Genomic DNA, 26,079 nt, shown 5'->3' with positions numbered 1-26,079 from the left:
TAGCACGTGTTTGACTCATAAAATATTTAATTTTAATTAAATTATTTTCTTTCACTATCAAAGGTTTAAATGGAAAATTTTAGGGGCTGAGATTCTCGCCAATCTTCTAGCTACACCTAAGGGTGAGTATTCAATTGAGTCAAGTTGACGAATCCTATTATTTATACTCAATATTGTATTTATATAAACCGATTATTTAACTAGTAGACGAATTATAAGATTATTTAATTACATAAACAAATATAATAGTTTTACCTTTTAACTTAATGAGTAAACATTTATCAAAATACCGTAGTTTTACCTTTTAACTTAATGGTTTTGACTTTTAATTTTAGAAAAGATAAACATTTATCAAAACGACATAGTTTTGCCTTTTCTTATTCGGATTTTTCGATAACTCGAATTGTGTAATTCATATTCGAGTTAAACTGAAAAACTTAAATTTTTTATTCAAATTGATCCAAATAACTTCATTAACTCAAATAGCTCGAACTACTTAATTCAAAATTTGAATTTTTTATTGCACTTTTCGAATCGAATCGAATCGAATCGTACTTACCCTTAACTATACCCTTTGCTTAAATCCATTTTACATTTATTATTAATAAATATTAAATTATATCAACAAATAAAATATTAACAATATATCAATCTTGCTTTCAGGGAAAGGAAAAAACCTTACTCAAACATTAATTTCAACCTACGGCGGGACTCATCACCCAACTTGTGGTTGATTCTAGGCATATTATTAGAATTAGATTAAATGAATTGAATTGTAAATAGGTTGATATAATTGAATAATTAAAATTAAATCGCTCAAAATAAAAAAAAAACAAACCAGAAATTAAGACAAAGGAATTGATGATTGAATCGTTTCAAACATTTTATAATTTTTTTTAAAATTTTAATTGCTTATTTAATTATTCTTAAAACAAGAATGGAGCAAAATTTTAAAACATTGACTTCTTCTTATTACATGGCTTGTTATAGTCAAGACAATGATATTGACTCTAACATTTTATTGTAAATGTTGTAGTAGGTCTCTTAATCATCTTTACTTAAAACTGTTTAATTCTCTGTTATGCAATTAAGATATATTTATAATATAAACATTTTTTTAATGTTTGATTTTATTTTCAAAAAATAAAAAAATTAAAAGTCAAAATGTATGTACATTGCTAATATCTCATTTCCTTTAAAATATATATATATTTGGAATCTTCACATGTAGTTTACTAAAATATTCCTATTGTGAAAGGCAAGACCTACTGAATTTATGATTGATGTATTTAAAATATATCAACCAATCAAATAATATATATTCATTAAAAATAATCTTTTTTTTATTTGCTGCCATAATCTGGTCATTCAATAATAAATTGAATATTTTTCCAAAAAAATAAATGAATAATATGAAGTTTCCTTCTCAAAAATAACAAAATATATCTCATAATTAATTTGTGTATTTGAAATAAATGAATGATAAGAGAACATTTGGTAACTTTTCAACTTAGTTCCTAAACTTTTTTTTAGTCTATATTAGTCTTAAAATGTTAAATTTAGTCATTATGATAACGTGACACTTTAATATTATAACGTAATTATAATTTACAAGTGGTGATATGATGCGACATTTGAGTGTCACATTATCACAGAAAAAATCAAAAAAAATTGTCAAGTTGTAGAACTAAATAATATTTTACTACTCAAATTTAATAAAAGTCAGTTAATAATGTTACTAATAGACTAAATTATTAGCATTAAAAGCAGAGGGAGTAAATTTTAAATGTCTAAAAAGTACAAAGATTGAGGCATAATTAAACCACTAGCAAAATATCTTTTTCTCTCTCATATTTTCTTAATATTTGTTCCCAATTTCTACCGTATTTTAAAACTATATATGGGATTATTACACACCGTCATATCTATACATAATAAATAAAAATACACGGTCATAAAATATAAACCCATATTTCAAGTACAAATGTATAATAATTTTTTTTGAATAATCTCGTTCTAGATTATGATAATATCTATTTTTTTACACTAATATTTAAAAATGTTTATAATTTCACTTCAATTTATAAATAGAAAGATAATATATTTCAACATATTCGATTTTATATCCTCTTGCATTGATAACAATATTCATATCAATCGATTCAATTAACATATCCTATAAAATTAAAAAAATAAATAATAGACGTGCATGAAAAAGTCTGAAACAGTGGCCCCATGTAGAATCGAAAAGGCCATAAAATTAAAATAGAAATTTGATTAACTTTGCCTTAACCACTAATCAAAAGGGTCAACACCCCATCTTTATTATTATTTTTTAAAATAAAAATAAAAAATAGGAAAAACAAAAGCACCATCTTTGCTTGTTGTCCAATTCAAAAATCAACCTAGAAGATCCGCAAGATTCTGTATGAAAATCTCCCCCCCGATCTTATTTGCCTTTCCAAACTGTCAGATATCCCATCAATGGCTTCCCCTTTTATTAACTCACCCCATCTACCCCTTTCCCTTCATCTTTTCCATTTCCCTCCTTGTTCTTTTTCTGGGTTTTTGTTTTGAATCATAACAACAATCATGGGTATGGCTATTGATCGTGATGACACCCAGTTTCATGTTCTTGCTGTTGATGATAGTCTCATTGATAGGAAGCTCATTGAAAGGCTCCTCAAGACTTCCTCTTTCCAAGGTTGGTCTCTCTCTTTTTCTTTTCTTTTCTTTTTTTTTTTATGTTATTTTGCAATTTAAGTCCTTATACATATGTGTTTGCAGTTACTGCTGTGGATTCTGGAAGTAAAGCATTGGAGTTTCTTGGATTGAATAATAATGATGCTGATGATGATGAAGAATATGAACAAAGGGATTCAAACACTGAATCTGTTTCGTCTGATGAAGATCAAGATCATCAAGATTTGGGATTGGGGGTGAATTTGATTATCACTGATTATTGTATGCCTGGGATGACTGGCTATGATCTTTTGAAAAAGATCAAAAAATCTTCATCTTTCAAAGACATACCAGTTGTCATCATGTCTTCTGAGAATATCCCATCGAGAATCAACAGATGCTTGGAAGATGGAGCTGAAGAATTCTTTTTGAAACCAGTTCAATTATCTGATGTAAACAAGCTCAGGCCTCACCTGATGAAAGGAAGATCTAAAGACATTGATTCCTCTCATAAAACAACATCCACTCGTTTGATTTCCTCTGGAAATTAATTGGTTTAATCTTTTTATTGGTTTTTTGAGATTAACTTTATCGGGAAAATTTTCTTTTATTTTCTCTCCTTTTTGGTCCTTTTTTTTTCCCTTTCATCTCTATGCTTATACAGATTCGGTGTATATGATTTTAGTTTCATTTGAAAGCAAGAATCATATTTCCAATGTAAATTATCATAAGGAAAAACATAACTCAATTTTGTTTAGATTATCCTCACTGATCAAATCCTAAAATCTCGGTTTTGGATTTTTTTTTTCTCAAAAATAGAGAAAGAGTTGGAGAGATAGAGATGTGTGATCCACATAATCAGAGTTAAATCCGGATTTTCCATTAAAAAGTTATTAGTTTGCTAATCATTTGAAGCCTAATTTCATGTCCAAATAAGATCGTACCTTTCCATCAAAAGAAAAGAACATTCCTTATCTGAAAGATACATTTGTGTGGTCATATTTTAACAAATTCTTACAAACAGGCCTAAAATTGCGAACACAAATGTTCTAATGTGGTGATTGCAACTAGAAGCTCCTTCTTTTATTTAATCTTTAAATTTTTACATACAACTCAATTATCTAAATACCATTTTATTTAAGGATGAACAACATCCAAAATCATTAAATTACTAATTATGTAATAATTGAAAATCATTTTTTCTCTTTAAACGGAAATCTAAACAAATCGTCACATCGATTTAAATATAAGATATGTTTTTTAATTTATTGATGGCTATTAAATCACTATATTGATAATCAAATAATCATTGAAAGCTCTTTAGCCGAATTTAAAAAAGAAATTTAATATCTTATTAATTTAAATAAAAAATTTTAAATAATTCAGTAATTATTTTATAACTTTTTAAAGTTAAGTGATAAAAATATAAATTTATTAATAGTTTAGTAACTGTAAAGATAGTTTTCTCTTGATTTAATGATAAGCGAATTTATTGGTAAAAGGACCATGACAATCCTTATACTAAAAGTCAGATTGTATTTTGCTCCTTTCACTCAAAAAATAAGCAAATTAGACCCAATACATTAGATCAACCCATCATTCTATTAAAAATTTCATTTATTTTTATTGTTAAAAACTAATTCTTGTACATGTCAACATGAAATATACATGGCACATCAAATATCCATATTTGATTATTCTGTTAGTCACACCAGTTTTTAACAATTTGATATAGATGTTTTCATTGAAAAATAATATCAAATAAGGAATAGGAATTAGAGTTTTACATTTATTTAATTTATTTAGGAGTTTTAGTTTTACTAGGTTTTTTATAAATTTAAATTAGGAATTCTATTAGGACTTTAAATTAGGAAATAGATTAGGACTTTCCCTTTATAATTAACAGCCTATAAAAAAGCTGCCAATATGAGATAAAGTTAGCAGTTTATTTTTATCACAAACGTTAGTTTGGGAAAGGGATTCAGTCAAGGACGAATCTACCTTTTGAGTAACCATAGATCGAAGCAAGAACTCTTTCTCATCTAGACCTGTAACTAGATCCTACGCCAATGCGCATAACAACTTGGTATCAGAGCCAACTGTCATGGATGACGAAAAAACTTTAACAACCAAGTTAGAGACATTCATGGAACAAATGGCTACAAGGCAACAAGCATTAGAGGAGCAGATGACGATGTTATCTCTTTCGGTCCAAAAGACAACGAAAGGGAATTCAAAAAAAATAATAAAGAACAGGGCAACAGTGGAGCCAGGAAAAGAAATTCAGATTCGCAACACGGTAGGGGCATGGTGCCACAATAGTCTAAGATGAAATTTGCCACTTATGATGGTGTTGGAGATCCTTTAGAATGGTTAAAAAGATGCGAAATTTTTTTTGGCAATCAACGGACCAACGAAGAAGACAAAGTCGGCCTAGCTTCATTCCATCTCTCAGGAGAGGCACAATTGTGGTTTGATCAAATTAAAAAAGAGGAGGTAAATCTAGATTGGGAACGCTGCAGAGAGTCATGTCAAGCTTGGGCCAACTATTAGTAATAACCCCTTGGGAGAACTTGCAAACCTGAGACAAACTGGGACAGTAGTAGAATATCAACCCAATTTCAATCACTACTTGCTAGGACTACTGATCTTAAACCTCAACAACAAGTAAACCATTTTACTGCTGGATTGGTAGAGGAACTTAGAATTGATATTGAGATGCAACAACCGAGAAACCTTGGAGTTGTAATAAATATGGCTCGAGCTTTGGAACGTAAACAAAAAGTCATTTCCAAGATGTTATCTCAAACCAATCTAAACTGGTCAGCTTCCTAAAACGCTGGTAACACTTTAATTATTCCAACAACTAAGAGCTTTGCAAAGGGAGGAGGACAAACAAAGAAACCAATGGGGAATAACAACAAAATAGGTTCTTCCGCACCATTTATCAAGAGACTGACACGAGCAGAAGTGGCGGAAAGAAGGGCTAAAGGCTTGTGTTATAATTGTGACGAGTCTTACTCCATGAGACATAGATGTAAAAAGTTATTTTGGATAGAAGTATCAGATATTGAAGATGAGCAAGATGATGCTGTAGATGATCTTGAAATTTCTTTACATACCATTAGAGGAACTTGCAATTGATCTACTATGCAACTAACAGCAAAGGTGTCAGGAAAAACAGTGATAGTTCTCATTAATTCAGGCAGTACACAACTTTCTACGTGAAGGTCTAGTGCCAAGATTGGGACTAAAAATACGTAAGAAATTTAGGCTGCAAGTATGTGTGGCAAATGGAGAACGGGTTCCTAGCATAAGCATTTGTAAATTAGTACAGTTTGTTGTAGCCAATGACAACTTTCAAGCTAATTTTTATACAATACCATTAGAAGGGTTCGATATGATTTTAGGGGTTAAATGGTTATGTACCCTTGGTCTAGTTTTATGGGATTCCAGCTCCTTAACTATGCAATTTGCAGTAACAAAACTAAGATACTATGGCAAAGGCAGCACCAGAGGAAGTTCCACGACTTAGTTTGATACAAGGACAGGATTTAACTAATATAATATTGGATAAACTCTTGGTAGAATTTGCACATTTATTCTAAATGTAACGATTGTATAACTTTTAAACCAGGAACGGGACCAATTGTAGTCAGGCCTTATCAATATCCACATTTTCAAAAGGATGAAATTGAGAAGCAGTATGATCAAATGTTACAACAAGTAATCATTCGACCCAATAGATCACCATTCTCTTCTCCAGTACTCTTGGTAAAGAAACATGGGTCATAACGTTTTTGTATTGATTATTGAGAGCTTAATGCTTGCACTGTTAAAGACAAATATCTGATTCCTGTAGTGAATGAATTGTTAGACGAACTTCATGGGGCAAAATATTTTACAAAATTGGATTTACAGTCGGGATATTTTCAAATTAGAATGGCAACTACAGATATGGAAAAGACAGCCTTCCGAACCCACCATGGACACTTTAAATTTCGTCATGCCATTTGGGTTTACCAATGCCCCTTCCACATTTCAGAGTTTAATATATGACATTTTCCGCCCTTACTTGCGTAAGTTTGTTTTAGTCTTCTTTGATGACATATTAATTTATAGCAAAACATGGACTGAACTTATGCATCATGTAAGATTAGTTTTTGAACTTTTATGGGATAACATGTTCTTACAAAAAATCCAAGTGTTTCTTTGGAGAGTATCAGATAACCTTCATCGGTCCATGGTGAAGGAGTCAAGGTTGATCACACTAAAATTAAAAATGTCACCGATCCAACTCCTAAAACTACCAAGGCTCTACGAAGCTTTCTTGGGCTGACAGGATATTACAGAAAATTCATCAAGAATTATGGACAAATGGTTGCACCCTTGACATCTCTTCTAAAGAAAAATGTTTTCAACTGGAATAAGAAAGCTGATGTTGCTTTCACCCAATTAGAACTTCTCTTTCAGCAGCTCCAGTCTTGCAATTACCCAACTTTGATGAGGAATTTGTGGTAGAATGTGATGCTTCGGATAGCGAATTTAGAGCCATACTGCAACAAAAGGGACACCCCATTACCTTTTTCAGTTGCAAGATTGCAGATCAACACCTTAAGTTAGCTGCCTACAAACGTGAATTAATTGGTTTGGCAAAGGTAGTGACTCATAGACGGCCCTATCTTTGGGGAAGGCACTTCATCATCCTTACTGATCACTTTAGTCTTAAGTACTTGTTAGACCAACGACTTACGACATCCCTACAACAGCATTGGATCAGCAAGTTAATGGGGTTTGATTTTCGAATGGAGTATAAAGCAGAAAAGTTGAATAGAGCTGTAGATGCTTTATCTAGAAAAGACGAAGACTTACCAAACCTCATGATTGTTTCATTCCCTCAAGTTGAAATTCTTAAAACCATCAAACAAGAAATAAAAGCTTCCCCAGAATTATCACAACTCCAACAAAGAATTCTACAAGGAAAATTGGGGTCTGATTGGGTCACACAAGATAGGTTGATTTTCTTCAAAGGGAGGTTGTACATTTTACCTACTTCACCAATTATTCCCACTATTATTTCCTCTATACATGTTATGGCACATGAAGGGGGATTGAAAACATTGCATCATCTTCGTCAAGATTTTTTTTGGAAAGGAATGAAGCTTGCAACCTCAGAATTTGTGCAACATTGTTTAGTATGCCAACGCCACAAATGGAAAATTTTAAAGCTTGCAGGTTTACTTCAACCTCTTCCAATAACACAACACGTTTGGGCTAATATCTCTATATATTTCGTTGAAGGTCTACACAAAGTAAAAGGGAAATCGATACTTATGGTGGTTGTAGACAAACTATCAAAGTACGCTTATTTTTTACCCTTGTCCCATCCGTTTACTGCTATATATGTTGCTACCGTCTTCTTTGTATAGGTTTTTCAACTTCATGGCTTGCCGGAATTCATAGTTTCGGACCGTGATAAAGTTTTCCTCAGCTTGTTTTGGAAGGAATTATTTCGTCAAAATAGTTCTAAGCTCGCTTTTTCTTCAGCATACCATCCCCAATCTGATGGTCAAACAGAAGTGGTTAACCAACCAATAAAAATGTACCTACAATGCCTCTCTAGTGATCGTCCACGACAGTGGATCGATTGGGTTCCATGGGTTGAGTATTGCTACAACACCTCAAATCACACTGCCCTAAAAGCCACCCTTTCCAATTAGTATACGGTACGGATCCACCTCGACTTCTCTCATATTCAGCTGGTTCTACAAGGATTGAAGCTGTGGATAAGGCTTTACAAGATAGGGATGCACTTTTACAGAATGCTCGGGATAGACCCTTGCAAGCTCAGCAACGAATGAAGAATGCTTATGATTTGAGGCACGGAGAGTTGAATTTTAAAGTCGGGGATTGGGTTTGGTTACGGCTTCAACAATATCGACAATTGGCGACAACTAAACAGAAGCATCACAAGTTGTTGCCAAAATATTTTAGTCCTTTTAAGGACTTGAACAAAATAGAAACAGTGGCCTATCAGCTTGAATTACCTACAGGCAGCAGAATACATGATATATTCCATGTTTCTTTCCTCAAAGAATACAAGGGACCTCAACCAGATGCGGTAAGAGACTTACCTTTAGTATATAATGGAAAGGCCTTGCCTACTCCACAAGCTATTATTAATACCTGGCTTAATTGAGGTCGTCGGGAACTCGAGAACTATTAGTGCAATGGGCAAGATGTCCTCAAGAAGATGCCACTTGGGAACCAATTGATAGTTTTCGAGCAACTTATCCTGAATTTGAGCTCGAGGACAAGCTCAACTCCGAGAGGGAGAGTAATGATATAGATGTTTTCATTAGAAAACAATATCAAAGAAGGAATAGGAATTATAGTTTTACATTTATTTAATTTCTTTAAGAGTTTTAGTTTTACTAGGTTTTTTATAAACTTTAAATTAAGAATTCTATTAGGACTTTAAATTAGGAATTAGATTAGGACTTTCCCTTTGTAATTAAAGGCCTATAAAAAGGCTGCCAATATGAAATAAAGTAAGCAATTTATTTTTATCGCAAACGTTAGTTTGAGAAAGGGGTTCAGTCAAAGACGAATCTGCCTTTTAAATAACCATAGGTTGAAATAAGAATTCTTTCTCATCTAGACCTGTGACTAGATTCTACGCCAATGCGCATAACACAATTATAAATGAATAAAACAAAAAATTTAATTTTCTCTTTGATCTAAGATTTTGCCCATTTTTTGAGTAGATGAGACAAAACGCAATTTGACTCCAACTACCGGAGCCTCATGGTACTTTTCTTGGTTTTATTTTTATCGGCTGATTGAACAAAATAAACCAATTATTTTCTTTCTCTTTCATTCAGTTGCTCAGGAACCAATCACTCAAAATGCTCTAATAATGCACAACAATATGCTAATAAATCAAAAAATAAAAACAGCAATTAGGAAGATTCAAAAGGAATTGTTTTTTCCTCAACAAACTAGTAGTAAATTAGCATTGACATAATGATAACCAAAGACAATTGTTTTGTCAATTTAAATCTGGACACATCCAACAAATCAAAATTTTCATGCATGGACTATGATGTTCAAACTAATTCATCTTACTAATTAGGTCATTGATTTCATCTCCGCGGTTTCCGGCATCTCCGCCTTCCTTGTACGGTTGTTTCTTCCCTTTGATTAATCCATCTTCCAGCTTGCTCAGCATAAGGGGTCCCATAAAATGAATAACCTCCTTGAAATGTGGACCGACATTAGCGATTTCGTGCACAATATCTTCTATGCATATGATTCCATGCTTTCCCAATGTCTGAAAAAGACCAAGCATTATACACTTTCGTACAAGGTTAAGTCGGAACTTCTTCCTTAGATTCAGTTAAGACAATTACGATACCTGTTCGATGATATTATTATCAGTCAGAGGAACCGCTTTCTTGTCAATCCTTGCATAGCCCTTCTTGTAAATCAGCTCCTTCATGTTCTTAAGATTAGGATATCTGCATAAAACAATCTTAGCAAGATAAATTGACGGCTTAAATGGCAACTTTAAGTTAAAGAAACAAAAGTACGAGCCATTGGAAATCGAACATAACCCTTATTAAATAGCTTAAGATTATAGTTAATGAAGATTTGGCCCTATGCCTACAACAGTTGTAAACCTCTATCATTTCCCAAAGTAAAGCCCGTTTCATACATGACGTCCATAGTTTCCAAAATGCCAAATAAATTTAAGATCATTTGTGTGAAATGCCGGCAATTAAATGAAACCTGGCTATAAGCAATGATTATATATCCTCTATATGAAGATGTTGGTAATTAAATGAAACTAGGCATTGATAAAACAATGATATGCATACAGTAGAGGATGAAAATAATCAACATACATGAGTTTTCATCTCATTTGATTCACAATTTTATATTAACTAGAAGAAAGAATAAACAAACTCGAAAGGAAAAAAGATTGCCTCCATACCCATATGTAACATAGGGCTCCACCTTTTGTAGCATTTCCATCACACCCTCAGTTGCCTTCACAAAGACACCACTGAAAAGTTTCCTCATTCCCAGATTGTATAGGATCTTCCTAGTTTTCGGATGCATATCATTTTTGCTGCAACGAAGGGAATAAAAAAAAAAAAATCAGAGCTGGAAAATATTGGAAGCAGAGATACTGAACAAGACCAAGATGAAAAAGATCACCTACCCTTGTAAACGGATAACGAAAAGCAAGTTTGATCTCAGTTTTGGTATCATCGATTTTGGTCTCTTTGCCCTCTGTTTCATTCTGATCAGGTCCAATTCCTAAACCCCAAAAGTAGAATTAAGATGGCCTTTGCAATAAGTACAACTAAAAGGAGTGTAAATGCAAAATGTTGATCAAGCATACACAAGACTTAATTAGGATTATCATTACTCAAAAACAGAACTTGAAACTCGAGCTTGAGCTCAAGTTCGAACACAAAACAATGTTGAAAACATGTAATGAATTCATATTACATAGAAAACAACAGTTCAAAAACATCTCTAGGCTCATGAGTTGCTCGAATCAAGTATTAAAGAACCCGACTCGAGTAGTTTCATTCATTTACAGTTACACCCTTTAACATAACCTGGTTAAAGAAAGCAGCAAAGCTTTCACAACAATAATACATTCAATCAGCAGTAAAAACCCATTTAAAAAATACAGTAAACATGATGGATAAGCTAAAGAGACTTAAAATATAGCAATGATTTACCCTGTCTCTGAACTCTTTAATGAATTGTTCGGGTCTTTTGATGTCGGAAACATCAGATTGCTTCTTGCTTTTCTTCGCTCCGTATTTACCCAAATCCAACTGGGTCCTCCTTGTAATAGCTAACTCATCTCTTATGTTCCTTTTCTTCAACACTATCTCCGATACATATGGTAATGGCTGTCCTTCCTCTTCCGTCATCATCTTTCTGTTTCAATATAATTTCTTTTATAAGAAAATTATACGAAAAAAATAGCAGTAAAGCAGAGAAAACCGGAATTTACTAGGTCAACGGCGTTGAAATTGGCGGCACAGCAGAGGAACAACGGTGCAAGTGATTCGATGCGGCGACGTAGAGTTTTTAGAGTTTGGGAGCTGAGTGGCGGCGGCGGCGAAAAGAGGTGAGTATTAAAGAGAAGGTATGAAAATAGAAAAAAAGGGTATAAAAGATAAAATGTTAACCTTTAAGGGCATTTGTGTTTTTCGCGTCAAGTTGTGGGTGGGTTATTGGAAAAAATTGTCAAAAAAGTCGGTCGCCCCGACCCGGGTTTTGGAAAATTGAGATGGAGGCCCAATACAAACATTTTTATTCAGCCTAGTCCTTAAGGCCCAAGGCCAAGCCTGCTAGGGTTAAAAATCTAGATTTCACAACTCTTACAAATTTTATTTTATTTTTTAAAATTTTATACCGTTATTAAGGGTACGTTTGGTTCACTGTAATGGAATAGAGCTGTAATTGAATAAAACTGTAATTGAATAGAGCTGTAATTGAATAGAGCTGTAATCAGTAATTCAACTGTTTGGTTGAATGGAATGGAATAGAACTGTAATAGTATTCTTGTGTTTGGTTGAATGGAATGATGTTGTCATAGCATAAGGAAAAAAACTAAAATGACCAGAATACCTTTAGCAGAATTTTTTTAGGTAGATGATTATTGTTATTAAGTTTTAATAGGATTATTATTAAAAATAATTTAATAAAAATAATAAATAGTTTAACCAGATTTTAACATAATTATTATTATATGAATTAAAAAATCATAATATATAATACTATAAAAATAATATATAATCTACTTTATTATTTTTTAAAAACTGCAATACACATTTAACGTGCTAAAATATCATTAGTGAAACAAATAATTTAATGCTGGATATAATTTTAGATGATCTGGAATTTGCGTTTGCATTGGATGATCAGGAATTTTACTCAATGCGCAACAGCGCTCATCCTCAGTTAAACCTTCTACTTCACATAATGTTGGATATAATTTTACAGCACTTTCTTGAATAGTCATTTCTAACTTTTGTTGAATTGTTGAATTTGCACTTCGAAAATAATACTCCTACTAATTTCAATGCCAACGGTCCTTATGTTTTCCGCCAATAAAGTTTTTTACTTTATACTGCAAAAAAAAATCCACAAGCAATATTGGTTTTCCCCTAATTTCTTAATATTACCATTCTCACTTATTACGCAAGTCAGAACAAAATCAACAATATTGAAAATAGACACTAAAACTCATTCTAGTTTGCAGAATCTTTTATAACTGTACAATAGTTATGTAAAAACTGATTCACATTTACAAGTGATGATCTTTACACAATTTGTGAAACATTTCAAAGCAAGATTGATTTATTAGAATGTACGATGAGATCCATAAATAAGTTGGTAGTGAATACATCTACCAACCATTTTCATAAGAAGTTGCATTGCCTTTGAGGTATAGTTGTTTCGAAGCAACCCCCGAATCATTACATTATAACAACAACGATTAGGCGAACAGTCATTATCTCCCATGCTCCCAAAAAACCTGTATGCTTCATCTGGCAATCCCTCTTTACACAGTCCATTAATCATTACACCATATTTGTAAACATTTAATTTTAAACCACTGTCTGAGAGTTGAAGAAATAATTCCTTGGCAACTTCAATATGCCTAGCTTTGCACAGCCCATCAATTAGGATAGTATATGGGACAATATCAAGTTCCAACCCACTGTTTTGCATTGCTTGAAAAAATTTCAATGCCTCTTTGAAATTACCTGTTTTAAATAAGCCATCCAGCAAAATCAAACAGGTCACTCGATTTGGAACTTGTCCAGAAGCAAGTATCTTTCTAAACAGTTCACATGCAGTTGAAACTCTCCCTAATTGAAACATACTTTGCATTAGAGTGTTTTGTGTGACTATATTCAGAAGGGTCTATTTTGAGATATTTCATGAAAGAGTTCCATTGCTTCATCTAGCCTTTTACCTTTGCAATATCTATTTATCATCGTGCTGTAAGTAACTATATAGGTGCACAACCCTTTTCAATCATCAACTGTAAAACTCTTCTAACTTTATCCATTTCATTCTGCATGCAGTGCCCATTAACTAATGCATCATAGGTAACAACATTAGACTCAATGCCTTGCTTTCTCATCATGTCAATGGTCTCACAGCTTTAGAAATCATTCCTTCCTTGCAAAGTGCATCAATCAATATAGTATATGTGACAATATTTAGTGAAATATTGTTATCCACCATTTCATTCAAAAGCCTTGTTGCCTCCTCTTGTTGGCTCGAATCACACATACCATGAATTAAGCAACTATAAGTAATGATATTTGGTTTAATGCCTTTAACCTTCATTTCAGATAAGAGATCAAGAGCCTCCTTTAACAACCCATCCTTACAAACAGTCAAGGATGGTACTATATGCTACAATATTGGTTCAAAACCTCTGCCTTTCATCAGCCTTAGAAACCCAACAGTTCTATCAGTATTACCGCTCTTACACAACCCCTAAAGTATTGTACTGTAAACAATCAAATCAGGTTGATACCCTCTTTTAGTCATTTCATCGAATATACTAACGACCTCAGAAATCTTACTTTGATTACAAAACCCATCAATCAAATTTGAAAAAGTTACAGCACTAAGTTCGACACCTAACTTTAGCCCCAAAACAGAAAACCCAAAATCAATTCGACCTAATTGACAAAAGCAATTAATCAAGATGTTCAAAGAATAAAAATTACAGGAAACGCCTACTAAATCGATCTGTCTATGCATAGAACTGTAATTCGGGAGAAAATGAAACCACAAATGGCGTCGGCACTAACACAAAATGGAAAAACAAGAGCTGAGCTTGAAAAAAAAAATTACCCGTGAACCGAGGGAAAAGATGATGGTTGTAGTGCTTCTTCATTCTCTAGGTAGTGGTGAGGGCAAAAATTGAAAAAGGGCAATTTTTTTTTTACTTTGCATGGGAATGAATAACTCTTCAGTCGTGAGGGAAGAGAATCACTATTCAGCCTTTTCCTGTAATACACCCTGAATAGATTCAGGCTATAATAGCATTACAGCCAACTAAACTAATGTTTGGCGGTGGGCCCGCCGAATTAGGCTGGAATCTATTCATAAGCCGCCCAACCAAAAATGCTGTAAGCTTACCACTTATTATTAAGGAAACTAACTTGCTCGATAATTTTTTAAAAAAACAATCTAATTAAAAATTAAAATTTTAATATAGGTTGGTGTAAAAAGCTCTCAAGTTTTTTTAAAAAATTAATTAAGTTCCTATCTTTTTTTTTTACTCAGTTGAGTACTTGAACATTCAAAATGTATAAAAAATATCCTTGAACTTTTTCAAAAAAAAGTAATTAAGTCATTATTTTTTTTTGCACTCAATTGGGTAATTGAATTTTCAAAATATAAAAAAAGACACTCAAACTTTTTCAGTTAAAATTAACAACCCTCAAATTTTTTCAGTTATTGCCATTACTATCGCAAAACGTTACACGTGGCAAAAATGATAAAAATAAAAATAAATAAAACTTATAGAAAAATTATAAAATACTTCTTTTGGTGCGATAATTTTTATAATTTTTACGAATTTTATAATTTTTACATTTTTTATAATTTTCTTACAACTTTATAACATTTTATAGTTTTTTTTATATTTCTATATATTTTATAATTTTTTACGATTTTTATAAAAAAAATTCTAATTTTTAATAAAATTATTTTTATTAAAATTTAATAATTTTTATTTATTTTTATTTTTTATCATTTTTTGTCACATGTCACGCCATGATTGTGACACGTGGTGACTTTAATTGAAAAAATTAGATATAGTTAACTTTAACAGCCAACTATTAAAATTAACGGTTAAAATATATTTTTTTAATATATTTTGACAGCTTAAGTATCCAATTGAGGGCAAATAAAAAAAAAGACTTAGTTACTTTTTTTGAAAAAATTTAAAGACCATTTTAATATATTTTAAAAGTTCAAATATTCAATTAATTAAAAAAATAATCACTTTTTTTTTTTAAATTTGACAGCTTCTAGACTCTTAAACTTTTAATATATTTGATAATTCATAATAAAAATTATTTCATAAAATTTTGCAATGAAATTTTAAAATTAATAATAATAAATAGATAAAAAAAACTACTTGATAAAATTCTTTTGTCCATCATTTAATATTGGAATTTATCGAAGATTCTAATTATATATATTATGTATTTATATTAAATAGTATTTTATAATTTAATATTTAATATTCAATATTCAATATTCAACATTTTAACTTTTTAAATCTATTAAACAATAATAAAAATAATCATTAACGATACTAGAATATTTTTAATAATTTTATAATAAAAATTAAAACATAAATTCTAATACAAGGAAAAGAATGTTAAATGTCATCCAGTTTATAAATTTAATTTATTATTAATAGAGTTAAAAATGAGGTGGCAAAAGACTATTGGTGACCTGACTTTAAAAAAAAAGAAGTCAACATGTTGAACGGTATTACATCCAAACAAACAATCATTTTCAACAAACTTTTCCATCAGATTCCTTCCTTTTTTTTCTTTCTTTTTTTTTTTTCGCCTTTCACTCTACTTGAGCTCTCTCCTTCCCCACTAATGTCTCTTTTCAGCTGATCCGCCTTCCATTTTTCATTTTTTTTCCTTCGCATTTACCTTCATTTTCTCAAAAAGAATCCCTTGAACCAAATGGACCTTTAAAGCACAAAGAAACACAAAAGTACAAAGAGAATCTTAGGATTTTTCACCTTTTCTTTATTTCTACCTTTACTCTCCTTTGTCTCTTTGCTTCAACCTAGTTGCCATTTTCCCCTAGTTTTACTCGATTTTTCTTTTTTTTTTTTAAATTTTTAAATTGTTTCTATATTGTCTTTTCGATTTTAGCTCTGTTTCAGTTGTTAAATAAAACGATGTTAATTTTTGAAGGAAATTCCTTTTTCGAGTTTTGATTCGCTTAAGGTTTGTCGCCGACGTGAAACGCGGGGTTAGCTGCGATCGAACTAGGTTTTTTTTTTAAAAAATTGTTTAATGTGGTGAAAAAGAGTGAGAGAGGTTTCGATCGTGTGTGCGCGGGTGCATTGGGAAGTGATGGATCAGAGTATGGTTCAGAAAGTCTATTGCTATTATTTGTAAATGCTGAAGTCGGAAGGGATGGCTGCGGTGAGGGCGGAGCAATCGAGGACGGCGGATGTACCGGAGAGGGCTATTGAGTTGGTAAACCTTTTTACTTTGATCCTTTTTAGAATGTTTATAATTATAAAAGGAAATTGATTGGTATGTTGCTATTTAGAGTGAATTACGCTATTACTTACCTATTTGAATGTCTTAGCTTGTCTGGTGACAAAATGGAGAATGGAAAATGGTTGTTACTATTATTATTAGCTTTGTTGAGTAGATTTCTGATTGAGAGCCGTTAAGCATGTTGTTAATTGTTTTTTTTTTTTTGGTGTGTGTGCGTTTTCTCTTTTCTTTGAATTAATGGAGTTGGATATGACTATGATTGTGGTTGGTGGATTTTGTTTTGTTGGTGGGTGGAATAATCGTTACTTGCTACAATGGATAGGGAAAACTTGAGTTTCTTGTATTAGGCAAGCATTTGAGTGTCAAGGATGTGTAACCCATGATGTCCCACCACGCCCCGATTGATGAAGAAAATGTGTACATTTTAAGAAATAGAAGGAAGAAGAACAAATATTTTGTTGATAAGAAAAGAAACGTAGGGAATATATTTATGATTGGTAAATGTGGGTGTATTAAAACAAGAATGATGGAACTTGATGACAATACCTTACTTGAGGAAACTATGAAATCTTTTAATATTGAATATTGTTGAAATTAACTGGCATAATTAGCCATTGCTTAGATGGAGATTCTGGATGAAACAAATTTGATGTCCAGAATATTGATTTTCATAAATTTTATACGAAATCAGAACTTCAGTGGAATGTGGAGATTGTTATCGGATTAGTTTTTTTTTTTTTTTTGGTGTCTGGTGAACTTCCTGATTTAAATGTGATGTTCTGCTTTATCTTTTTAGTTATTTCATACTTGCACATAGCATTATGATCATATTATCAACAAGCAATAGGTGTAGTGACCAATGTGTTGTGTTGCTTTAATCCTTGTTGACATTTGGTCCCTGGTTCAAACTTGAACACCCTTTTCCCCTACCCTTTAATAAATAAATAAAAAAGAAAGAAAACACATTGTGATCATATTTTCCTTAATAAATTCTTATATCAATCCACAACTAGAAATCTTTTCTTTCCATATATAATTCAGTTTGCAAGTTCGATTTTCTGTGGTTTAATTCATATTTTTCAATTTATTTATTTATTTACGACAGGCCATCACTGCCCTTAAAAAAGGTGCGCCATTGCTCAAATATGGTCGTAGAGGAAAGCCCAAATTTTGCCCCTTCAGGCTGTCTAATGTAAGAACGAATGCATTTGAAGATGCATATGTTAAGTGTTGTGTGTATTTCTGTTAATAAATCTGCAGTCATTAACTATTTTTCCTGTTTGTAAAAATCATCTTTGAATGCGGCTAGCTTTGTATCTGTCTTACTATTTATGTAAACTATGTTTCATGATGGAGTTGTTGAAAAGTTGATGATCTTTTTTACTTTTGGGAAGTTAGATGTCTGAAGAACTGTCATTCTACGACAGTGAGCAGAAATTTTTTTATATACCTGTACCAGGAAGGGGGTGTTAGATGATCTCTTCTTAGTTATGAATGGCTCTGATACATTTTATGCAGATTGTTTTAACAGATTTTAGATTAATAACAACAAAATGACTGTTTAGCGATCTCGACATAATTACTTTTTTGAATAAATTTTCAGAAACTCAATTTTAGAAGCCTCTTTACCTAGAGTTTCATAAACCTTACTGGAAAGATTACAAAATCTAGTCGTAGGTGATTATCACCGGAGCTTCCTGCTTCCTATATGTTAGACATGCAAGAAAAGTTAACTTCTAACAAAATGAAGGTTTTGAATTTACAGTTTTGAGCAACTATTTTTCTTGTGTAAACAGTTGCTGTTTAACATCAACTAAGTGTGGGGGCTTATGTTGCTTAGAGGTTGCAACTAAGAGTGTTACCTATAGTGAATGCATGTTGGCACTTAGGGTTACTTGTTTGAGAGGAAGGAAGGCTAAAGGCTTAATACAATGGTTAAACTACAGAGTAGGAAAGTGATAACGAAACCCAAGTATTATATTAAAAAGGTTTCTTTCCTTCCTACCAAGAAAGCCTTCGGAATGGGTTCAAGAATTCAGTCTTATAAGTAACATTGCTTACAAGAGTTATATGTTAGGACACAAGTGAAAAATATGGAAATTGTTCATTGAAACTTGTAAGTTGCTGTATCATTGAAGCAATGAACAAACAGAAGTGACATGTTAGGACACAAGTGAAAAATATGGAAATTGTACATTGAAACTTGTAAGTTTCTGTATCATTGAAGCAATAAACAAACAGAAGTGAACCATCAAGCTTGTGATGATGTGTGAGGCTTACAATGGTAAAATTGCATCCCCCATCCCAACTTTATAATTTAATTTTGGCCCCAATATAAAATTTCCAGTTTCACCCTTACTTTCTGGAATTGTTGTATTACACAGCTTTTATCCTTTGCTATTTCTATGCTTTTACTAGATTTTGAAGAATCTTTGTGTGTCAATTTTATGGATAATAGCAAGCATGAGACTGAAATCTGACATGTAAAAACTAGGTAACAGTACTAAGAAGAAAAAGATAATACTATTTGTAAAGGGAAGGACAGTCCTAGGTGGCTTCCTTAAAATGCTTTCTTTATTGTTTGTATGCTGCTTTCCTTAGCAAATATGTGAGATAATTCAAATGTGCTCATAAGGTATGGCATTTATTCAATTTGTGAATGATGTTTTGCGGTTGCTTGCCAATAGTCTACCTCCAATATGTCCACACTGAATTTTGTTGGTTGCATTTTGTTTCTTTTGTTCCTTTCTGTGAAAACAGTCATCTTATTGGTGTTTGCATCAAGAGCCTACTGTAACCTAAAACTTCATTTCCCACATGTCTTCTCCTTCTTTCTTTCAGGATGAATCTATTCTAATATGGATCTCTGGGAAAGAGGAAAAACACCTTAAACTAAACCAGGTCACCAGAATTATACCTGGTCAGCGTACTGTAAGTTTATCCTTGTCTATCTTTTGTTACATGTGTTAGTTATATCAAGCACTAAAGACTAAGTCTACATAAATTCAAGTGATTCTTCATAGTAACAATTGCAATGTTTGAAGGTTTTTGCTTTTAAATATCATTGAATGAGAATTTTCTTTTCCTGAATTCCAAGTGATGTTTTACTTGTATTGTTTACTATCCAAATTCTAAATTTGTAAAGTTTTTAATGACGTGGTATGCTTGAGGTAGATTACTTTGTTTCATGCCTTCATGGAAACTGACAAGTGACGTAGCCTAATCTGGCAGGTATCTTAGCCACATGTTTATTTGTAGCTTAGCTTACATATTCCAGTTGCATGACTCCTAGGTTATAACAGATATGCATTTAGATAGCTGTTATTTTTCCAATTTCTTTCTGAAGTGAGTTTTTAATGAGTTGGAGTACTTTTATTCAAATAAAATATTTCAAGCTGGAGTTCATTAATTGAATTCCAATTTTAGTTTTAGCAATAATAAATGCAAATTCGCAACTGTTTTGCGTGTGGAATTTTATTTGATCTTTTTTTTTTTTTTTCAATTTTGCTCATTGCAGCCAATTTTTCAGAGGTATCCTCGGCCTGAAAAAGAATATCAATCATTTTCTCTTATATATAACGATAGATCCCTTGATTTGGTAAGCTTCCCATTTCTATTCCCTGCTAGAGAATTGTGCACATGTGCCTAAGTTCTAGTTGTTTGATTCTCCATACATGCATAATTATTGCATCGTTAATTATTTACCGAGTTTTTGTTGGATGAAACTGTTTTATAGTCCATGAGTCCAACTTCTATTTTGCACCAGATTTGCAAGGATAAAGATGAAGCAGAAGTCTGGTTTACAGGTTTAAAGGCACTGATATCACGTGGTCATCATCTGAAAGGCAGACCTGAATCTAGAAGTGATGGAGTTTCATCTGAAGCAACTAGTCCCAAAGCACCTACCCAAAGAAGTTCACCTTTGAGCTCTCCATTTGGTAGTGGTGCTAGTTCACAGAAGGTTTTTTTCCCCTTCCATTTTCTGTGTTTTACTAAAATCTTTTATATATATATAGTGAGAATTCTCTTGTTCCTGATATAGGATGGGATGGATTCTCTTCGCCTTCATACTCCACATGAGAGTCCTCCTAAAACAGGTTTAGAGAAGGCATTATCTGATGTAATATTGTATTCTGTGCCTCCCAAGGTGTTTTATCCTTCAGAATCTGCTTGTGGATCAATGCATTCTCAGTCATCGGCAGGTTCAGATGGAAAAGCTGGGTTCATAAAAGGTTGGAATGGGGATGCTTCCAGAGTTAGTTTATCTAGTGCTGTTAGTTCCTCAAGTCAGGGGTCTGGTCACTATGATGGTGATGCTTTAGGTGATGTTTTTATTTGGGGTGAAGGCACTGGAGATGGTGTGTTAGGTGGAGGAATACATAGAATTGGAGATTGTAGTGGTATTAAGATAGATTCTCTTCTGCCTAAAGCTTTGGAATCTGCAGTTCTTTTGGATGTTCAGAACATAGCTTGTGGTGAGCAACATGCTGCTTTGGTAACCAAACAAGGAGAGGTTTTCTCTTGGGGAGCTGAATGTGGTGGCAGACTGGGGCATGGTGTGGATTCCAATGTCTCCCATCCAAAACTTATAGATTCTCTTAAAAATATAAATGTTGAACTTGTTGCATGCGGAGAGTACCATTCTTGTGCTGTAACGCTTTCTGGTGAAATGTATTCATGGGGTGGTAGCTCAGGCAATTTTGGTTTACTTGGTCATGGAACTGAAACAAGTCAATGGGTTCCAAAGAAATTAAATGGACCTTTGGAGGGAATACATGTTTCATCAGTGTCTTGTGGACCGTGGCACACAGCTGTTGTCACTTCTGCTGGACAATTATTTACTTTTGGTGATGGAACATTTGGCGTTTTAGGACATGGTGACCGCAAAAGTTTGTCTGTACCCAGGGAAATAGATTCCCTCAAGGGCCTACGTACTGTCCGAGCAGCTTGCGGTGTTTGGCACACTGCTGCTGTTGTTGAAGTTATGGTTGGGCCTTCAAGGACCAGTAATTGCTCTTCAGGAAAACTTTTTACTTGGGGGGATGGCGATAAAGGTCGTCTTGGGCATGGTGACAAAGAAGCTCGATTGGTGCCTACTTGTGTTGCCGCTCTGGTTGAGCCTAACTTTTGTAAAGTATCCTGTGGGCATAGCAAGACCGTTGCACTTACAACCAATGGTCATGTCTATACTATGGGAAGCCCTGTTTATGGGCAATTGGGAAATCCTCAAGCTGATGGAAAACTCCCTATCCGAGTTGAGGGCAAGCTTACAAAGAATTTTGTTGAAGAAATAGCTTGTGGTGCCTACCATGTTGCTGTTTTAACTTCAAGAACTGAAGTTTACACTTGGGGAAAAGGTGCAAATGGACGGTTAGGTCATGGCGATACAGATGATAGAAATTCTCCATGGCTTGTTGAGGCTCTAAAAGACAAACAGGTCAAGAGTATTGTTTGTGGCACAAGCTTTACTGCAGCTATCTGTCTTCATAAGTCTGTGTCTAGTGTTGATCAATCAAAATGCTCTGGCTGTCGTCTTTTGTTTAATTTCAAAAGAAAACGTCATAACTGTTATAATTGTGGACTTGTATTCTGCAACTCATGCAGCAGTAAGAAGTCTTTTAAGGCTTCGATGGCACCAAATACTAACAAACCTTATCGTGTTTGTGATAATTGTTTTACCAAACTCACAAAAGCTTCTGAAACTAGCTCATCAAACCATTATGCTCTGAGTAGAAGAGGAAGTATGAATCAGGGACCAGATGACAGTGTTGAGAAGGTGGAGAAGTTGGATTCAAGAACCCCTGCCCAACTTAGTCGAAATGCTTCAATTGAATCATCTAAAGAACTGGATGGTGGATCTTCCAAAAGAAACAAGAGATTGGATTTTAATAGTACTCGAGTTTCACCATTCCCAAATGGAGTTTCTCAATGTGCTCCTCTAAACAACCCCAAAACGTCAAATGCTCTATTTGGGTCATCCAAGAAATTTTTTTCCACTTCTCTTCCTGCATCACGAATTGTATCCCGAGCAACATCACCTACATCTAGACGAGCTAGTCCACATCGTGCTACTACACCTACACCAACTCTGTCAAGCTTTTCATCAAAGAAGGTTGTTGTGGACGATGTTAAAAGGACAAATGAAGGTCTAAGCGAAGAAATTGTTAAATTAAGAACTCAGGTAATTTTACAAGTTAAATTATTTGCAGGGAAATGTGTTTTTCCTTATAGTTCTTAGGTTTCCCTTTTTCTTTTTCTGCATTAGTTGTTTGCAGAAAATGTGCTGCGGAAGGATGGAAGTTTAAGTTAAGTAATTCTGTATGCAAATTCATGCCTATAAAGTTAGTAATATATCAATATAAATAGCTAGCTCTGGATTTTAATATTGGGATGGATTGAATTAAACTGTTTTTTAGTCTTTAAACTTTTGGTCTTTGCACAAGGGTGTTAAATTTGTTTGCTGCACCTAATTGGCTATGTGATGTAGGTTGAGGAACTTACTCGCAAGGCACAAGTTCAAGAAGTTGAGCTTGAACAAACAACTCAACAGTTGAAGGAAGCCGTAGCAGTAGCAACAGAAGAGACTGCAAAATGCAAAGCAGCAAAGGAAGTCATAAAGTCTCTCACTGCTCAAGTAAGTTAATTGACTCATTCCTAAAGCCTATTTATGGAGGGTTTTAACTGTTCATTTATTATTTTCACATCATAATTGGTAATCTTTAGTTTCTATGACTTAAAATATTTGTGCCTGATCTTCCTATAAGCCACTGTGCATTGTCTCAGGTAAGTTTTGAATCCTTAAAAACTCTACTGTGCTAAAGTTAAGAACTTTTTGAAATATTCATATGTCTCAAAGAGACCTGGATAGGATGGAAAAACATCTACAAATTATAGGTTTCATCGTCCCACACCCGCTCCATGTATAGTTCCCAAAACACCTACCTCCTGCCTCGCTCTTGTTGGGGCTTAAATGTCATTCATCCGAGCTTCCAAAGATGATAAGTCCTTGAAATACTAAGTTATTTTTGACCTACTAAATATCTCTTAATAGTATCATAAAGAGAAGGGGAAAACCTTTCCAAAATGGTGCTTTATGTCCTTGTCAACCTTTCTACTTCTGTGTCAAATTCCATAGTTTGACTACTTATATTTAACACTAGCAATACTATTTAGGATATTTATGAGATTCTCTATTGCTACATCAATCATGTATATGGGGATGCATGCTTAATATTAGTTCTGAAAGTTTCTATTAAATTAGGGGGAAAGTTAGCTCTTAAAGAAAAGAAAGGCTACTTCCAAGAGTACAAAAGCAGCTTGTTTAAGTATCTAGGTGGCCTGATTTGTATGATTTCCTTCGTGAAATTTGCAAACACCCAAGTCGCTTATCAATTGCTAGAGTGTCAGCAGCTCCATAAGTTCTACTTGCTTGTAATTTGCAAATCTATGCACTTTTCATGACCATTGTTAGAAGGTATCTATATGAAGATGCAAAATGCTTGGTTAATTATTGTCCAATCTTGAACATGGGATCTTGGGTTCCTAAGAATTTCATGCATCACTTCATTGGGGCCAAAGTAGATTGCTTAGATCTCAAGACTTCATCCAATGTTTAACTAGTTTTCTTATTTTATTTATGGCAGTTGAAGGAAATGGCTGAAAGATTACCGATTGGTGCAGCAAGAAGCAGCAATTCACCCTCTTTTTTCTATTCTAGCTCAACTCCTCCTCGGGATGTTTCTTCTGCAGGCAGCGAGCAATCGAGTGGTCCAATAAGTTGCCATGAAATGGATTCAAATGGATCAAACAGCCTAGTGATTTCTAATGGGTCAGGAACCATTAATAACAACCTTTCAACCCACACTGATGTCTATCATTCCGATGGAACAGCAAAGAATAGGAACAGAACTACAAAAGTTGAACCCAACCATGGGGATGAATGGGTTGAGCAAGATGAGCCTGGTGTATACATTACCCTTGTTGCATTGCCTGGAGGTATCAAAGATCTTAAGCGTGTTCGGTTCAGGTTTGTTATGACCACTGCCAACTTTTTTGCATTTAAAGTTAAACAGCCTGAGATTCTGAGTTTTCATGGTCTGAAAAAAGGATTAGAACATCAATTAAAGGGATTGATTGAACCAACATGTGCCTGATTGAAACTTTAGTACTCAGTTCTGATTGGGCACAAGCATTAAGCAGTCCATAGTTCTCCAGCTGTTCCATGACTTAACAGATGCATTGGCCTCTTACTGCTTACTCTATGTCTTCCTTGTTTATTTATTCAAGTAAAACACAAGAGTGCAGGGTTGTTTTACTGAAGCGTTCTTATTCAAGAGCAGTGTAAATAAAAAACTTAGACCCTGTTTAGAAACATCCGTATTCTCTAACCTCGTTTTTTTTTTTTGTTTTAATCATAAATCTATTTTTTTTTGTTCTAGTTGTTGGTCTTTGTTTATCACTCCCACCTCTTAAACTACATTTGACTATGGTCATTGTTCTCATGATGGCAGTCGGAGGCGTTTCAGCGAAAAGCAAGCAGAACAATGGTGGGCAGCAAACAGGGCTAGAGTATATCAGCGGTACAACGTTCCCTTGGTTGAAAAACCCACTCTTGGTGTGGGAAGGGAAGGGTTAGCTCATTGACTTGGCAGATTCAAGACTCTGGCTACTTAATCCGAAGTTCATTCCGGGCTACAGCTTTCAAGACTGAGCCAAGGTAAGATGCCCTCAATTTTGTTTTAGTTTTGCGAGGGTGTGTACTAGTTCTGGTTTCGGCACTTTAAATTTCGGCTGTAAATGTATAATTGTACTATGTTGGATTTTAGGAGATAAACTGTGAGGAATTGATTGAGTTCTTTATGACTAGGCTGCGGAGGGCTTTGTATTCGAAACTGATTGTAAATGCATAAGAAATTACTAACAGTCTGATTGTATAGCATTCATAAACTGAATGCATCATGCATGTGCTTGTTCTTTAATTTCTTTCTTTTTTTTTTACTAAACGGTTGGTTTAAGCAATTTGATTCTGCCAATGATGCCTTGTTTGTATTAGAAAGGCCGAGGTTTTGGGATT

At 33.5% G+C, this 26,079-nt stretch overlaps 4 protein-coding genes across 6 annotated transcripts; 2 read left to right on the top strand and 2 right to left on the bottom strand.

Moving 5' to 3' along the window:
* The first annotated feature begins 2,335 nt into the window (after nt 1-2,335).
* On the top strand, nt 2,336-3,292 carry LOC121207589 (two-component response regulator ORR10). The gene is made up of 2 exons (XM_041077921.1): nt 2,336-2,704; nt 2,788-3,292. The coding sequence occupies exons 1-2, from the start codon at nt 2,593-2,595 to the stop codon at nt 3,231-3,233; spliced, it is 558 nt and encodes a 185-aa protein (XP_040933855.1). The 5' UTR covers nt 2,336-2,592; the 3' UTR covers nt 3,234-3,292.
* A 6,274-nt stretch (nt 3,293-9,566) lies between these two features.
* LOC121207588 (60S ribosomal protein L7-1) lies at nt 9,567-11,920 on the bottom strand. Its single transcript, XM_041077920.1, has 6 exons — nt 11,723-11,920; nt 11,442-11,646; nt 10,910-11,007; nt 10,679-10,816; nt 10,100-10,202; nt 9,567-10,015 (listed from the first exon to the last, which is right to left on the bottom strand). The coding sequence occupies exons 2-6, from the start codon at nt 11,640-11,642 to the stop codon at nt 9,797-9,799; spliced, it is 759 nt and encodes a 252-aa protein (XP_040933854.1). The 5' UTR covers nt 11,643-11,646; nt 11,723-11,920; the 3' UTR covers nt 9,567-9,796.
* A 1,129-nt stretch (nt 11,921-13,049) lies between these two features.
* On the bottom strand, nt 13,050-14,839 carry LOC121207587 (putative pentatricopeptide repeat-containing protein At1g12700, mitochondrial). The gene is made up of 2 exons (XM_041077919.1): nt 14,593-14,839; nt 13,050-13,484 (listed from the first exon to the last, which is right to left on the bottom strand). Exons 1-2 carry the CDS (start codon nt 14,633-14,635, stop codon nt 13,078-13,080), a joined length of 450 nt encoding a protein of 149 aa, XP_040933853.1. The 5' UTR covers nt 14,636-14,839; the 3' UTR covers nt 13,050-13,077.
* A 1,451-nt stretch (nt 14,840-16,290) lies between these two features.
* On the top strand, nt 16,291-25,984 carry LOC121207585 (PH, RCC1 and FYVE domains-containing protein 1). 3 transcript variants are annotated; one of them, XM_041077918.1, is made up of 10 exons: nt 16,291-16,979; nt 18,112-18,198; nt 19,848-19,937; nt 20,524-20,604; nt 20,773-20,967; nt 21,049-21,103; nt 21,209-23,187; nt 23,494-23,640; nt 24,650-25,032; nt 25,517-25,984. In XM_041077918.1, the coding sequence occupies exons 1-10, from the start codon at nt 16,899-16,901 to the stop codon at nt 25,647-25,649; spliced, it is 3,231 nt and encodes a 1,076-aa protein (XP_040933852.1). In that variant the 5' UTR covers nt 16,291-16,898; the 3' UTR covers nt 25,650-25,984. The 3 variants fall into 3 exon arrangements, with proteins under 3 accessions (XP_040933852.1, XP_040933850.1, XP_040933851.1); XM_041077916.1 differs by having other exon boundaries at nt 21,049-23,187; XM_041077917.1 differs by lacking the exon at nt 18,112-18,198 and having other exon boundaries at nt 21,049-23,187.
* The last annotated feature ends 95 nt before the right edge of the window (nt 25,985-26,079 follow it).

This window comes from Gossypium hirsutum, chromosome A10, assembly GCF_007990345.1.
Source record: "Gossypium hirsutum isolate 1008001.06 chromosome A10, Gossypium_hirsutum_v2.1, whole genome shotgun sequence".
Classification (NCBI taxonomy): Eukaryota; Viridiplantae; Streptophyta; class Magnoliopsida; order Malvales; family Malvaceae; genus Gossypium; species Gossypium hirsutum.
The sequence above is the reverse complement of the archived record's forward strand: the minus strand, read 5'-3'. Positions and strand labels throughout refer to the sequence as shown.